The sequence below is a fragment of the Leptodactylus fuscus genome, chromosome 4 (assembly GCF_031893055.1).
Source record: "Leptodactylus fuscus isolate aLepFus1 chromosome 4, aLepFus1.hap2, whole genome shotgun sequence".
NCBI classification, from domain to species: Eukaryota; Metazoa; Chordata; class Amphibia; order Anura; family Leptodactylidae; genus Leptodactylus; species Leptodactylus fuscus.
In genome coordinates, this window is record NC_134268.1 from 156,802,964 (window position 1) to 156,818,693 (window position 15,730).

Consider the following 15,730-nt stretch of genomic DNA (forward strand, 5'->3'; position numbering starts at 1 on the left):
ATCCTCTGACATATGATATTGTGTGCTGACCTGTGTATCTAATCCTCTGATGCATGTATCTCAGCTTGGTTATCAGTGTTGGATTGTACATGTGCAGTGACTGTGTGTATTGCAGTTGGAATATGAGTGAAAGACATGCAGGTTTGTTTTGGCTAATGGGGGGTCAGGGTCTTGGGAAAGCTGTATCTCCAGAACGGTATGTCCGAGTGAGTTGAGTTCTTGTCTTAAACCTTCCCGGATACCTGAAGTATCTGTGTGCCAAATTTGGTGAAGATCAGTCCAGTAGTTTGGTTGCGCATAAAGAACAGACAGACAGACAGAAATTCATTTTTATAAGATAGAGAGATTAGATCCATGCTCTGCAAGGGGGTAAGGTTTTTATGGCAGAGTGAGCAATCCTGTCCCCAACAGTACTGATACTGCAACTAGTCTCTTAGTTAATCCAATACAGTAATACGAGAGGTGTAGTTTCGTGATGGTGGACCTGAGAAATCTTCTAATACAAGATCACTGAATTATTACATTCGCATATCTATATCATACTACAGATGTGACTGGTTCATACAGGCACATTCATGGACATGATCTTTATAGGATTTCCCAGATTTACCTTTCCATAACTCTGACGCCAAATGTGGGGCCATAGGTGAGATCATAATGATAAGACTTGCTAAAGCATCTTCAAACTCTCTGCTGTGCTGAACAATTCGTGCAGATGATTGCTGAAAGAAATGACATAGAGGTGTCTTATTAGTCATTCGCCTCACAGACTCCTGTCTCTCCAACCCTTTCCTATTGTTCTTAGCTTAGAAATCATATGGCGATAAGGTAAATAAATCACATGAGGTATATAACATTTCTTTACAGGTTCTGACTATAAATTGCACTGTAGATTATGGTATAATATGGTGTGGCCTGTTACAGTATTTAGAATGTAAAGATGTTACTTGATCTTCAGAATAGCATGAACAGCCATAGCTGCAAACTAGACTCACTAGACTAGGCTCACAACATGCATTACCTATAGGGGTTATGTGAGAATCAATAATACATTCCTGGCACTGGTTAAGCCTTATTATTAATATACACCCCAATCCCTAACATTACCAATGTGGAGGGGCAGCTCGGAGGATAGAACTCTTGTTCCTCTTTTCCTCTGCAGCTACTCCGACTCCCCTCTGCTCAGACTAAGTAGAGTAGAGTCATGTGACCAAGAGTTGGAGTAGAGTCATGTGACCCATGGGTCACCATGGGATGCAGAGGAACTAGAGTTCTGGCCCCCCAGTCTGCCCTCTGCAGAGGTAAATTTGGTGGACCAGGGTGTATATTTGTAATAAAGCTTGACTAGTTCAGGGTATGCACGGATCAGCTTTACTACTCTGCAGTTAACCCCTTTAAATTGTCACTGCCGTCTCAACAAACCTATGCTCATATAATGACAAAAGTGACATTAAATTATTTCCTGCCCAGTTTTGGGCAGGAAACGGAAACCTGAAAGCAGAGACCCTGGGTGCAGATGTGAACGAGCCCTTAGTGAGGGAACTATAGGTAAGGTTTAGGGTGGATTGTAGGAATAGATGAGTAGTTTTTACTACTCATCTATTTCTACAATTACTTTATTAGTGGCACGTATACCTTGCAATATTTACCGTCAGTATTATAAGGTTTAGGGTGGAAAACATACCTGACAGGTTCCTTTTAAATAACGGCAGTAGAAAAACATAATAAAAGTGGTTATACCCCCAGAAACGTAAAGCCACAATATCCCGTATTCATTGTGTCTGTTCCATATGCTTGTTTTGTTATTTAGCACACTATATACATATTTACAGTGGTTTGATTTTTCTTTCTACCCTCCTGAAAAGTAATTATACTTTGCTGGAAAATAGGACAAAGTCTTGATATTGCCTGAGATTGGTCAGGAAATGATTTCCTTAGCAGTGAGAACACCGGGTGCTGTGAAAAGATCTAATAAATAATGTGTGATACAGACCTGTAAAATGAGATAAACGCAACTTAATCATCGGCTCTATGTCCAATATGTGCCAGCAACTCAAGGGTCAAACTGAATCTAATAAAGAGACTTCATCACTAACATCCTGTTCTGATCTCATACTGATCCATAAGCTGCATACAAATCAGACAACCCACGGCCTGTGCTCAATGTCTACTATGCAGATTAATACTTCCACGTCATGACATCTTGTCATTTCATAGATGATGGGAGTTATGCCTCCCCTGTAATATCACTGTATTGTATACAAGGCTGATGTCTGCTGCTTATCTACAATGAGCGTCACCCGTCGCTTTGGCCCCATTAATTGTAAGAAAACTGAACTCTGGCCGGCCGCTTCCCTCTGTGGCAATATCACTTAGATGGAGGACGGTACCAGTGTACTGCACCACTCCTGCTAGTCTACCAAGTCTTTCACAACTCTCCCATTTTCTAGGCATCTTTTAATATGTTAAAAAAATGCAATATTTTTTAATGCAACGTTCAGAAACTACTGAAATTTCTCCGTCATATTTATTTGTCATGGCTCTTACCAACTACCATATTTCTGATGTAAATCGAACAGCACACTGCTACTTGCCCTATTAACCTTCTCTGCTCTACAAATCAATTCTTTTATTGGTAGAAATTCCAAAAGTTAGACGGAGTCTGATCAAAGTGTGGAGAGAGTGAAAACATCCAAATTTTTTAAGGAGGGCAAACCTGGCTCTGTGTATCACACTGGAGTAGAGCGCACATGACCTGTAGGTGGGAAGGGATATGTCACACAGTCTGTGTATCTGTGTACATAGGAGAAAAGAAGCACAGAGGAAGGAAACGATCACTCTGAAGGTCTGTAAGTGCAGGAGACAGAAGATCATGCCAAGAGCTGTAATTGAGGGGTAAAGCAGTTCAGATGTGAACAAGTGCTTGCATATGAGAGCTAGCATCCTGCCATTACAAACCTCACATATATTATGTATTACTGCGAGGGACACCTCTACCTAAGAATCTGAAACTGGAAGTAAGTGGCAACCTGCAGATCAGGAGGTCTAGATATCAATAAGAAAATAGAGATTGCAGTTTAAAACTTTTTTTAAACTTCTATTACCAACTAAAAGTGTAAAAATAGATCTTTTTTTTCCCCATGTGAAGAGTATTTATAACCGTTTGAAGGGAAGTTGTTGTGTTAAGACAGCTCCTCTTATAGGCACTAGAAATAAAAAAAAATAATCTCTATTTTTTTTGCAGTATTGTATTAACTATTAATCTAATACAATGTATTAATCTAATGCAAAAACAGCTATTTGTGGTGGCATGTACAGATAAATATACTGTATCTACAGCATACACTTTCATACTAGGATATCTTTGCTATAGTAATATAAAGAGCAAATTATAAGTTAAGGTCTACATGGTGGAAAGTCATTTCAGTTCTGCTTTAACAAAATCTAGTTTTCCTAACTCACCAGCATATGTATATACACGCTACTGTGGAGAAGGTAAAAGTTACAAAAAAAATAATACTATAATATTTATACACACAAGAGGGCGCTATCACCACAAAGTAGTCATGGAAACATGGAAACGACTAAACAAACAATCTTTAATGCCAAAAAGAGACTTTTAATTACTAATAATGAGCAATGGAAATAATGATAAATGTTAATAAAGCAATGCTGTTTGCTGCGGTAAGGTTTTAGGCTTGTGTTAAACCTGCATTACATCATATGTCTGCACACAGACTTGCTAATATATTCTAACACCGGCACAATAACTGCTTTAGACAAGTTACACAAGACCTAGTCTCAGTATACAATTCATAATAATAGATGTGTAATGTGAAAAATAGGACATACACTACACCTATGGCATAACATTGCTTGAGAAAGACTCAATTACATTGACGGGCTATAATATCACCATGCTATAGGGGTGTAGAGAACAGACTTGTCTTTGCATTTGATAGGACATGTGTACTGTGATTCTAAGAGATCCCCTTGATGCTGAGGCCTCACGTTGTGTTAAATCTGCATTTTTTTTGTCGTAGATTTTGTAGCTTTTTATTTTTTTAGCCAAAGCTGGGAGTGGATTGAGCAGAAGGGAGAAGTACAAGAGCTTCCTATATACGACCCATTCCTTTTCAAGCCGCGCTTGGCTTTGGCTCAAAAAACTGCAGCTTTTACACAATTTTCTGCTCTCAATATTAAAGTCAATTTCCACCTCTTTGAACATGAATCCTACAACTAACAATAAGGACAATATATATGCTAGCTGTATAGAACTGATCTGCTATTGTTGTTATTTCCATATTCAATACAATATATTTCACTGTAATATTGGTTGTGTCTGAAAGACCTTGTTCATTAACACATGAATGCCCAGTAAGGTATTATATATTCATGTGTATGTACTTGTGAGCTAAAGAACCTACAGTATTCGGTTACCGTATATACTCGAGTATAAGCCGACCCGAATATAAGCCGAGGCCCCTAATTTTACCACTAAAAACTGGGAAAACTTATTGACTCAAGTATAAGCCGAGGGGGGAAATGCAGCATCTACTGGAAAATTTCAAAAATTAAAATGGTCGGAGTTTTTGGGTGCAGTAGTTGCTGGGTGCTGGGAAAGGGGAGGGGGTGTTTTGGTTGTCTGTCTGCCCCTTCCCTGAGCTTGAGGACTGTTTTTTCTCCCCACTTGGAATTCAGCCTGGCTGAATATAGGGTATCTGCAGTGCTCCTATTAGCCCCTTCCCGACGGAACAGGAGCACTGCAGATCCCCTATATTCAGTAGACCGGGCACTCTCAGACACAGGGATACCTAATGTGTATGTGTTTCACAGTAATTCTCTACTTTTGTATGTATTCTAGGGAAAGGAGGGATTTAGAACTTTTATTTTTTTTAAATCTTTTTTTTTTTTTTTGCACTATTTTATGGGAGATTCTATACATTAATATTGTGGCTGGTCATAGACGCCCCTCCTAAAAAAAAAATAAATATATACAGTCCTATGAAAAAGTTTGGGCACCCCTATTGATCTTAATCATTTTTAGTTCTAAATATTTTGGTGTTTGCAGCAGCCATTTCAGTTTGATATATCTAATAACTGATGGACACAGTAATATTTCAGGATTGAAATGAGGTTTATTGTACTAACAGAAAATGCGCAATATGCATTAAACCAAAATTTGACCGGTGCAAAAATATGGGCACCTCAACAGAAAAGTGACATTAATATTTAGTACATCCTCCTTTTGCAAAGATAACAGCCTCTAGTCGCTTCCTGTAGCTTTTAATCAGTTCCTTGATCCTGGATAAAGGTATTTTGGACCATTTCTTTCTACAAAACAATTCAAGTTCAGTTAAGTTTGATGGTCGCCGAACATGGACAGCCCGCTCTCAAATGATCTAAAAACAAAGATTGTTCAACATAGTTGTTTAGGGGAAGGATACAAAACGTTGTCTCAGAGATTTAACCTGTCAGTTTCCACTGTGAGCAACATAGTAAGGAAATGGAAGACCATAGGGACAGTTCTTGTTAAGCCCAGAAGTGGCAGGCCAAGAAAAATATCAGAAAGGCAGAGAAGAAGAATGGTGAGAACAGTCAAGGACAATCCACAGACCACCTCCAAAGAGCTGCAGCATCATCTTGCTGCAGATAGTGTCACTGTGCATCGGTCAACTATACAGCGCACTTTGCACAAGGAGAAGCTGTATGGGAGAGTGATGAGAAAGAAGCCGTTTCTGCACGTACGCCACAAATAGAGTTGCCTGAGGTATGAAAAAGCACATTTGGACAAGGCAGCTTCATTTTGGAAACAAAAATTGAGTTGTTTGGTTATAAAAAAAGGCGTTATGCATGGTGTCCAAAAAGAAACAGCATTCCAAGAAAAACACTTGCTACCCACTGTAAAATTTGGTGGAGGTTCCATCATGCTTTGGGGCTGTGTGGCCAATGCCGGCATCGGGAATCTTGTTAAAGTTGAGGGTCGCATGGATTCCACTCAGTATCAGCAGATTCTTGAGAATAATGTTCAAGAATCAGTGACGAAGTTGAAGTTACGCCGGGGATGGATATTTCAGCAAGACAATGATCCAAAACACCGCTCCAAATCAACTCAGGCATTCATGCAGAGGAACAATTACAATGTTCTGGAATGGCCATCCCAGTCCCCAGACCTGAATATCATTGAACATCTGTGGGATGATTTGAAGCGGGCTGTCCATGCTCGGCCACCATCAAACTTAACTGAACTTGAATTGTTTGTCCAAAATACCTTTATCCAGGATCCAGGAACTGATTAAAAGCTACTAGAAAGGAAGCGACTAGAGGCTGTTATCTTTGCAAAAGGAGGATCTACTAAATATTAATGTCACTTTTCTGTTGAGGTGCCCATACTTTTGCACCGGTCAAATTTTGGTTTAATGCATATTGCGCATTTTCTGTTAGTACAATAAACCTCATTTCAATCCTGAAATATTACTGTGTCCATCAGTTATTAGATATATCAAACTGAAATGGCTGTTGCAAATACCAAAATATTTAGAACTAAAAATGATTAAGATTAATAGGGGTGCCCAAACTTTTTCATAGCACTGTGTGTATATATATATATATATATATATATATTTTTATTTTTTTTTTGCTGACTCGAGTATAAGTCGAGGGGGGCTTTTTCAGCACAAAAACGGCTGAAAAATTCGGCTTAAACTCGAGTATATACGGTACATTTATACACAACAGTTTTGCTACAATAATTGTTGTCATTATATCATTCATCTAAATGGGGCTTGAAAAATCAAGATTACCACCAAAACAAACCTGTTTGGCTGAAATCCGGCATGTTTGAATTAACTCTTAAGATGCATAATTAGACATTATTCACATTGTGTAGGGGCATCTGTTTATAATGGAGACCACTACAAATACCAACATTGTCCAGGCGATTCCCTACTGAGATCTGTCTGGTTCTCCCATTGTTGCTGCTGCTTTACTACTGTGAATACTGGTGAATTCTACAAAGGAGGATCCAAATAGGTCACCGCCAAGCCTGCTCACCTTTGCCAAGGTATGTAAACACATGGCTAGTGCAGTAAACTAAACTTTGCCATGTGTAAGGGGAAGCCACTACAACTGCTTAAAAAATGTTAGAATTAGAGCTCTATTATACTGCCAGGCATGATGGGCACCGATAGACAAACATATTGATCAGTGCTCCTTTGTAGAGACATGGCCATCTGAATAAGGCTGAATTCACACTTGCGTTGGAGTCTTCGTAGGAATCTGCTTAAAACTGGTAGAAACTGGGTGGACCCCATTATAGTCTGTCTGTGTGTAATAACTTTTTAACCCAAACCCAAGTGTCTTTTTATGAAAAAGACAGAATTTTTAGTAAATTTTCAGAACCACACAGACAGAAAAAGCGGAAACTCAATATCTGCAGTTACATTTTGCTATTTAATAGATGTCTGTTCTTTTATGGTTCATCAGCTATCTCCCCCATTGTAATAATTATGGAATGCAGACAAAATCATTATCTACACGTATTAAAAAAAAACCCCGAAAGGCTGTCGAGGGTGCACAATAGAGGCAAAAAATCTTCTCATAATTTGCTATTATCTGCTTTCAACTTTTCAACAAGAGCTTCTAAATTAAGCCGAGCTTTGTGAATAACCATTTCTGTTAACTGAAATCTTAATTAGAGCAGTCACATTATAAGAGATGACATCAGAATAGCAGGGAACACAGGCAGGAACTCTAACTTTGTAGGTACCGTAAAACACAGCGTTTTTGCAATGTGGGGCTTCTACCTAAGCCTGGAATTCTTGGTAATGGAAGGGTCCATTCACACAGAGTAAAGTGGCGCTGATTCTGCCATGATAACTCGCGGCAGAATCAGCGCCACTTTACTCCATGCGAATACCCCCTAAGACAATGTAGATAGAGAGGTTTACACTGCTCTCCCTGCTGTCTTTATTGATCTGATTTTGACCATTTGGTTGATGGGTCAGAAACACTGACGAACTTCCTCTAAGTTACCTGAATGGCGATAGTAAAACTACTTGAAGTGCTGCAAAACTGGCTTTTATCTATTACTGCCTAAAACAAGGTAAGTAAGGCCGTACACACACAATACCTGTCATGTAACAGTTCTCCTGACCTTCCTCACCGAATCATGGATGAGTATATCAATTGGGACAGGAAGAGAAAATACAACCAAAAACATTCTTGCAAAATAAAGGATAAAATGATATAAAACCAATACGCTTGATCCTTGTTTCCCTGATATCTGCTGTTGGAAAATGGTCTAGAGGCCACAACACACAGAATAAAGATGAACAGCGTGGTCCAGGAGTTACGGTATCTGTCTGCAGGGTATGTCATAAAATAACACAAATACACCATAATCACCTAATCTCTGTCACTTTCTGATACTCACATGATCCGCTTACAATCTCTGTTTCCTGCACTGACACGTGATTGCTGCAGGAACCGTCCACAACACCATTGTGATCGGCAAACACACATTAGCCATGTGCTGAGATAGCATTGTATTGCTGCAGCTATGCAAGCTAAGTAAAAAGCCATGGTACAACATGTCATCCCCACTGCCATATAAATCCAGTAAAAGGTCACAGTATGGCATGTTGTTACTGATGCCATTCAAAGACTAGAGGGTGACAACAGGAGCCCCTTATGTACAGAGTCAAAAGGTGACATATTGTCTTTTTTTTTCATATACTATTACATATGTAGATAATAGACTCTTTTTTTTTTTTTTTTTTACTCCTGGGCAAATTGTGGAAGGATGACCTAAGTGCCCAATTCCCTTACTTAAGCATTATTAGGTCATCACAGATAGAGACACAGACCTGTGAAACGTTGCAAGTGTGTGGGAATAGATGGGTACTCTCATGAGCATGGCAGACCCATAGCTAAGAGTCTCTAGGACTGTCCCTATTAGCCAACCAGCCCACAATTTTTCATGTAATTTTGGCTAAGAGTAAAACAGACTGTTCCTACTAATATGCTTTCTTACAAAGGGCAACATAAGGTGACAGATCTGCTTCATGGCATCATAACCTACAGTTTGTTCACACTAACACTGCTTCTAATTTGGGGGACATAAACATGGAGAGGCAGATCACTGAAACAGCGGGAAGGCACAGAGTCCAAGGGAACCCATAGACTATAATTAGACCTGTTTGGTGTCCATTGTTATCAAACTGAAACCGGCCAAGGAAAAGTTCTCCATGCCAGACCAATTTTGGTTGTGATGGAGTCTCCATTGGACACTCCACCACAGATGTGAACGCAGCCTTAGACTGATGCTTCTTGTTTGCCTAAGTCATTTTTTATCATAGGTTTGCCAGCTTCACAGTCTCTGGAGCTGCTCCTCTTCACAATGGGCCCCTTTATGATTCGGCAGATACTTTTCTATAAATACATTCAAATTAAAAATGATTTGACAGAAATATAATCCAGGTCATAACCGCCTTGAATTTTCCTCTGCAGATATTAATGAGTAAGTATAATTATACTGTGTTTCATTCCTGATGATGTAAGTAACTTTCTGGCCTTTCATAAAAGCACATTTTCAAAGACAGGTCGCGGGTAATGTCACTAATTGTCTCTTCTCGCAGTACGTAGGTAGCATTGACACCGCACAAAACAAATGGCCGACGTAATAAACTTCTGGAGTTGATTGGTCTTGTTAAAAGTTTTGGCAATTAAAAAGCTTTTGATTTTTAACCCACGGAAGAAAAGAAGTCAAACTGCACTTTACATGAAAATACCATCCAAGGGTCACCACAAACTACCCATACACCAATAATCTTTAAAGGGGTTTTCTGGGATGAGACAGAGCCTGGTAGATCATTCGTAACGGCTGAGACCAGATTGGCTGCAGTGGTTGTGTATGGTATATGGGCATGACAAGGGATAAACTGAAGAATTACTTGCTTTTAGTACAGTTAGGGCCAGAAATATTTGGACAGTGACACAATTTTTGCGAGTTGGGCTCTGCATGCCACCACATTGGTTTTGAAATGAAACCTCTACAACAGAATTCAAGTGCAGATTGTAACGTTTAATTTGAAGGGTTGAACAAAAATATCTGATAGAAAATGTAGGAATTGTACACATTTCTTTACAAACACTCCACATTTTAGGAGCTCAAAAGTAATTGGACAAATAAACATAACCCAAACAAAATATTTTTATTTTCAATATTTTGTTGCGAATCCTTTGGAGGCAATCACTGCCTTAAGTCTGGAACCCATGGACATCACCAAACGCTGGGTTTCCTCCTTCTTAATGCTTTGCCAGGCCTTTACGTTGCTTGTTTGTGGGTCTTTCCGCCTTAAGTCTGGATTTGAGCAAGTGAAATGCATGCTCAATTGGGTTAAGATCTGGTGATTGACTTGGCCATTGCAGAATGTTCCACTTTTTTCACTCATGAACTCCTGGGTAGCTTTGGCTGTATGCTTGGGGTCATTATCCATCCGTACTATGAAGCGCCGTCCGATCAACTTGGCAGCATTTGGCTGAATCTGGGCTAAAAGTATATCCCGGTACACTTCAGAATTCATCCGGCTACTCTTGTCTGCTGTTATGTCATCAATAAACACAAGTGACCCAGTGCCATTGAAAGCCATGCATGCCCATGCCATCACGTTGCCTCCACCATGTTTTACAGAGGATGTGGTGTGCCTTGGATCAGGTGCCGTTCCCTTTCTTCTCCAAACTTTTTTCTTCCCATCATTCTGGTACAGGTTGATCTTTGTCTCATCTGTCCATAGAATACTTTTCCAGAACTGAGCTGGCTTCTTGAGGTGTTTTTCAGCAAATTTAACTCTGGCCTGTCTATTTTTGGAATTGATGAATGGTTTGCATCTAGATGTGAACCCTTTGTATTTACTTTCATGGAGTCTTCTCTTTACTGTTGACTTAGAGACAGATACACCTACTTCACTGAGAGTGTTCTGGACTTCAGTTGATGTTGTGAACGGGTTCTTCTTGACCAAAGAAAGTATGCGGCGATCATCCACCACTGTTGTCATCCGTGGACGCCCAGGCCTTTTTGAGTTCCCAAGCTCACCAGTCAATTCCTTTTTTCTTAGAATGTACCCGACTGTTGATTTTGCTACTCCAAGCATGTCTGCTATCTCTCTTATGGATTTTTTCTTTTTTTTCAGCCTCAGGATGTTCTGCTTCACCTCAATTGAGAGTTCCTTTGACCGCATGTTGTCTGGTCACAGCAACAGCTTCCAAATGCAAAACCACACACCTGGAATCAACCCCAGACCTTTTAACTACTTCATTGATTACAGGTTTACGAGGGAGACGCCTTCAGAGTTAATTGCAGCCCTTAGAGTCCATTGTCCAATTACTTTTGGTCCCTTGAAAAAGAGGAGGCTATGCATTACAGAGCTATGATTCCTAAACCCTTTCTCCGATTTGGATGTGGAAACTCTCATATTGCAGCTGGGAGTGTGCACTTTCAGCCCATATTATATATATAATTGTATTTCTGAACATGTTTTAGTAAACAGCTAAAATAACAAAACTTGTGTCACTGTCCAAATATTTCTGGCCCTAACTGTATTTATTCATATTTCCTGGTTATCTTAGAAACCTGTTAACATTGTGACTTTGTGTCCAGGCGCACATGAGCTTTTTTCTGTGACAAAAATATGGTCCACTGAACACTGTCGGGAAACCTGGACTTATGGTATTCACAGTCATCGCATTGTAATGACAACTATAGTGTGAATCAGACCTTCGGACATTGTGTAGTCTGTAAAATATGGCCAATATACAGACTGGAATTTACAGATTGAAAAAGTTTGTCTGCAGCTGGCCTAAGGCTGTTTTTAAGGGCGAGCACACTGACCCATTCTTTTCTATAGCTAAGGACAGGTCGTATTCCTGGGGCAGTGGAATTACAGGTGGAACACGGATGTCATCCTTCTGTCCTCCATGGCATTCAATTATGACCTGGCAGTATGCACATTATCACTCGGACTAGAAAGGAGGATCTGATTTCTTAATTTCTTGGAACAGCACTACTCATGTATATATTGTGGGAAATCGCTCAGGTAGATGCTTGTAGCAGTGCAGGAAACAGGGACACAGACACTGGATTGCACACAGGTTCAGGCTTTATTCACATGTAACACATACACTGCCTTTGCAAAGCCACAGGATAAGCAAAACCCTTCTCGGCTGAGAAACTAATTAAAACGTAAGGAAACTTTTCCCTGACTATACAGGAGACTGGCTACCAGTCTCCCACCTTGGCAATAACAACGGGTGACACAGTACCTGCTCTGTAGGTTTGGTATAGAGAGATTAGCTCTGTCTGTGTGGTGCCACCCTGCTAGTCTTCACACTCAGACTGTTATTAGGGCCTGATTAGTCAGCTGACCTCCCTGGTGTGAATCCTTACCACACACCCTTTAGGTGCCTGGCTGGAATATACCTGTCTTCCCAGACTACACCCTTCACTGTCTCACAATATGTTGTGCCAAGTATTACTGTTCTGCTCAATAGAAGGGAATGATTAATAGATTTACTCTGCTGACTGACAATTTCCATGTTTATACCCAGCAAAGGTTTGTTTTATTTTAACCATAAAACTGTATAAAGGTGAATGAATATCCATCCTAAAATAAATGAGTAGCTATATCCCCTAAGTAGTCCAGATTGCTATTATTATCGTTCCCACTTTTCTTTCCTGCTCCTCTCTTGCCAGCCTCCTTTTTGTCTCCACTAGATGCCAACGCTCACATCCCAAACCTACTGACACCTTACCATCCTTAGGGTTAGTTCACAAGGGGCGCAGGATGGCGTATTTTGGTCCTGATTTTGACGCCGGAAGCCACGTCAGAATAGGGCCAAAATGCACCTGCCACGACTGTCTCGGCTTCCCGCTCCGGAATAGGCCCAAATAAATGGGCCTAGAGCGAAGGGTGCTGCCGCAAGGCGGACGCCGGGGCTGAATCAACTGCGGAATCCACCTGAAGAAAGGGCAGCTCTGCATGTTCCCACTCATGGAAAAAAATAAGCAAGCGGACTACATAGACCTCTATTGTGAGGGGGCGGATTCTGACATGGATTCAGCGCCAAAATCCCCCCCTCTTGCCCAATGTGAATGAGCCCTTACTTCTCTAGCAGACTCTGTTTCTAGATAACAGCATCCAGGAGCAGTATCACCTTAGGATCTACTGTATGTCAGAAGCAGCACATATCCCTTACCAATACCTTTTCCCAAAGCCATTGTTCTTGATTTCATAGTTGCTACATATTACCTGTGTACAAAATGTATGCACAATGTCCTGAGTGTAAATTTATTTTTCCTTTTTACATATATAATGTATTTAAAGCTATACTTTTTGGGTAGAAGTTGCGTGTACTAGAAAGAGAGAGGTTTGGTAATCTTGACGAAGTTTTCAGGTTTCGTTGTTATTGCCAGCAAAATGAAAATGGTCAGTAAATATTTTTATTTTTTACATAATAACCTGTAATATGATGTGAACGTCAGATGTACGATTAACGCTAGGTTCACACCTGCGTTCTACTTTCTGTTCTGTGCTTTCTGTCTTCTGCATGCCAGAAGACGCATAGCACAGACCGGGTCCGGCCGTGAGCATGTCCGACTCTGTGTCCGGATTAAAAAACCCGGTTTCAAATGAATGGGTGAGAGAGACTCCTGCAGGTTTCCGTATCCTGCTCTGTTTTATGCAGGAAACGGAAACCTGCTCAACGGAGTGGGCAACGCAGATGTGAACGAGCCCTAAAAACTAAACTTGTTCCAGAAAAACAGAAAAAAATACAAAACAAAACAAGGAACACCTCACCATGTTTTTGCTGGAATCTTGCATGTTTTTGCAGCAAATGTATTAAAGGGGCTCTATCAGCAAAATCATGCTGATAGAGCCCCACATATGCGTGAATAGCCTTTAAAAAGGCTATTCAGGCACCGCTAAAGTTATATTAAACTACCCCCCAGTTTTAAAATAAAACCCTAAAAAAGAATGTTATCTACTTACGGATCGTGCACGCTGGGCAGGCATTCAGGGTGTGTCTTCTTCCTCCGACGTCCTCCGGTCCCGTCTTCCTCCGGCGCTCGCGAGCGGACACTGATATAAAAAAAATGGCCTGGGCGCCTGCGCAGTAGCATTTAATATAACATTTTAATATAACATTTACGGTGCCTGAATAGCCTTTTTAAAGGCTATGCACGCATATGTGGGGCTCTATCAGCATGATTTTGCTGATAGAGTCCCTTTAAACTTTGCACAATATTAGATCTCACACTTTAGATCTGAAATGTTACTCCACTGTCTATGTTACCCCTCTAATGGAGCGATACTGAAACAACACGGCTCTCAATAATATCTACATACCGCAAGCCACGTTTCTCACTCACCGTATAAACTATTGCAGCGGGTATGTATTGCAGCAATGTCCCATTGAAGTATTGGGCAGTGCTCACGCACCTACACTCACCGCCACACTGTCTCGATACAGGTGATCAGTGCGTATGCTGGATGTCGTACGTATAGGCAATCAATACTAAAAAACAAATAACCCCTTTAAGACTTCAAAATAATTTTTCTTAAAGTGGCATACATGTCAAAAAATTGTAATGAGCTCTGTAACATGGTGGATGCAGCTCAATATGCTTGAGGGAGGTTTTTTTTGTTTTTAGTTTAAGTATCAGCAAACTCTAGTATGCCATGTCAACTTTTGGTAAACCCAGTATACAGAGAAAGCTGCTCAATGCCAAGACATGCCAACCAATAAACATACATGCAAACATTGAAAGCACACTGTATAAATTCATAAATAGACATTGATAGTTCCTCATTAAACTTTGAAAGAAGTAGCAGGCATGCTGCACAACGCTGGCCTGTTATCACATCGTGGAAAGGAGGTGTTGTATATGCTGGGATTCAGACTCTTCATTTCATAGAAGTCAATGGATTATGCAGATTGTGTACTGCTGTACAGCCTAGAGCTTGAAAATGGATAAGGCTGGAAGATTTTAATGTTTTGTTTTTTTTTAAGCCAAAGTCAAATGTGGATCCAAAAAGAAGGAAAAAAGTAATATATATTTCTGTGATGCACTGAAAACTGCAGAACATGCACACACCATCACCCCCATACTGTAGTGGTAGCATGTTTAATGTGAAATGTGATTTTCTTTATAGAAGAATTAACGTGAACTATGCTGTCCAAAGTGTTCCACGTTTAATTCCTCTGTCTGCCTTCAAGCCTTGGAAGCATCTATTAGGAGCATTTTTCAATGTGCATCTTGAATGGAAGCCTCAGTAGCATATGTCACCTGCTGACTCGGACAATGATTATTATTACTACTACACAGTAACTTTGATCGCAACTCTCCAATTGCATGATCAAAGGTTGTCGAGACTCCCTGAAACTCCTTCACTCAGTCATCTTGCAACCCCAGGTCATAATTAGAGATGAGCGAACAGTGTTCTATCGAACACATGTTCGATCGGATATCAGGGTGTTCGCCATGTTCGAATCGAATCGAACACCACGTGGTAAAGTGCGCCAAAATTCGATTCCCCTCCCACCTTCCCTGGCGCCTTTTTTGCACCAATAACAGCGCAGGGGAGGTGGGACAGGAACTACGACACTGGGGGCATTGAAAAAAATTGGAAAAAGTCATTGGCTGCCGAAATCAGGTGACCTCCATTTTAGA

General features: G+C 40.4%; 1 protein-coding gene across 1 annotated transcript in view; it reads right to left on the reverse strand.

The window, feature by feature from the left end:
* LARS2 (leucyl-tRNA synthetase 2, mitochondrial) overlaps positions 1-15,730 on the reverse strand; it is a 142,622-nt gene that overhangs the window by 2,679 nt on the left and 124,213 nt on the right. The window contains exon 19 of the mRNA XM_075271251.1: positions 611-722. Coding sequence (XP_075127352.1) covers positions 611-722 — 112 coding nt within the window. The remainder of the gene's footprint in view (positions 1-610; positions 723-15,730) is intronic.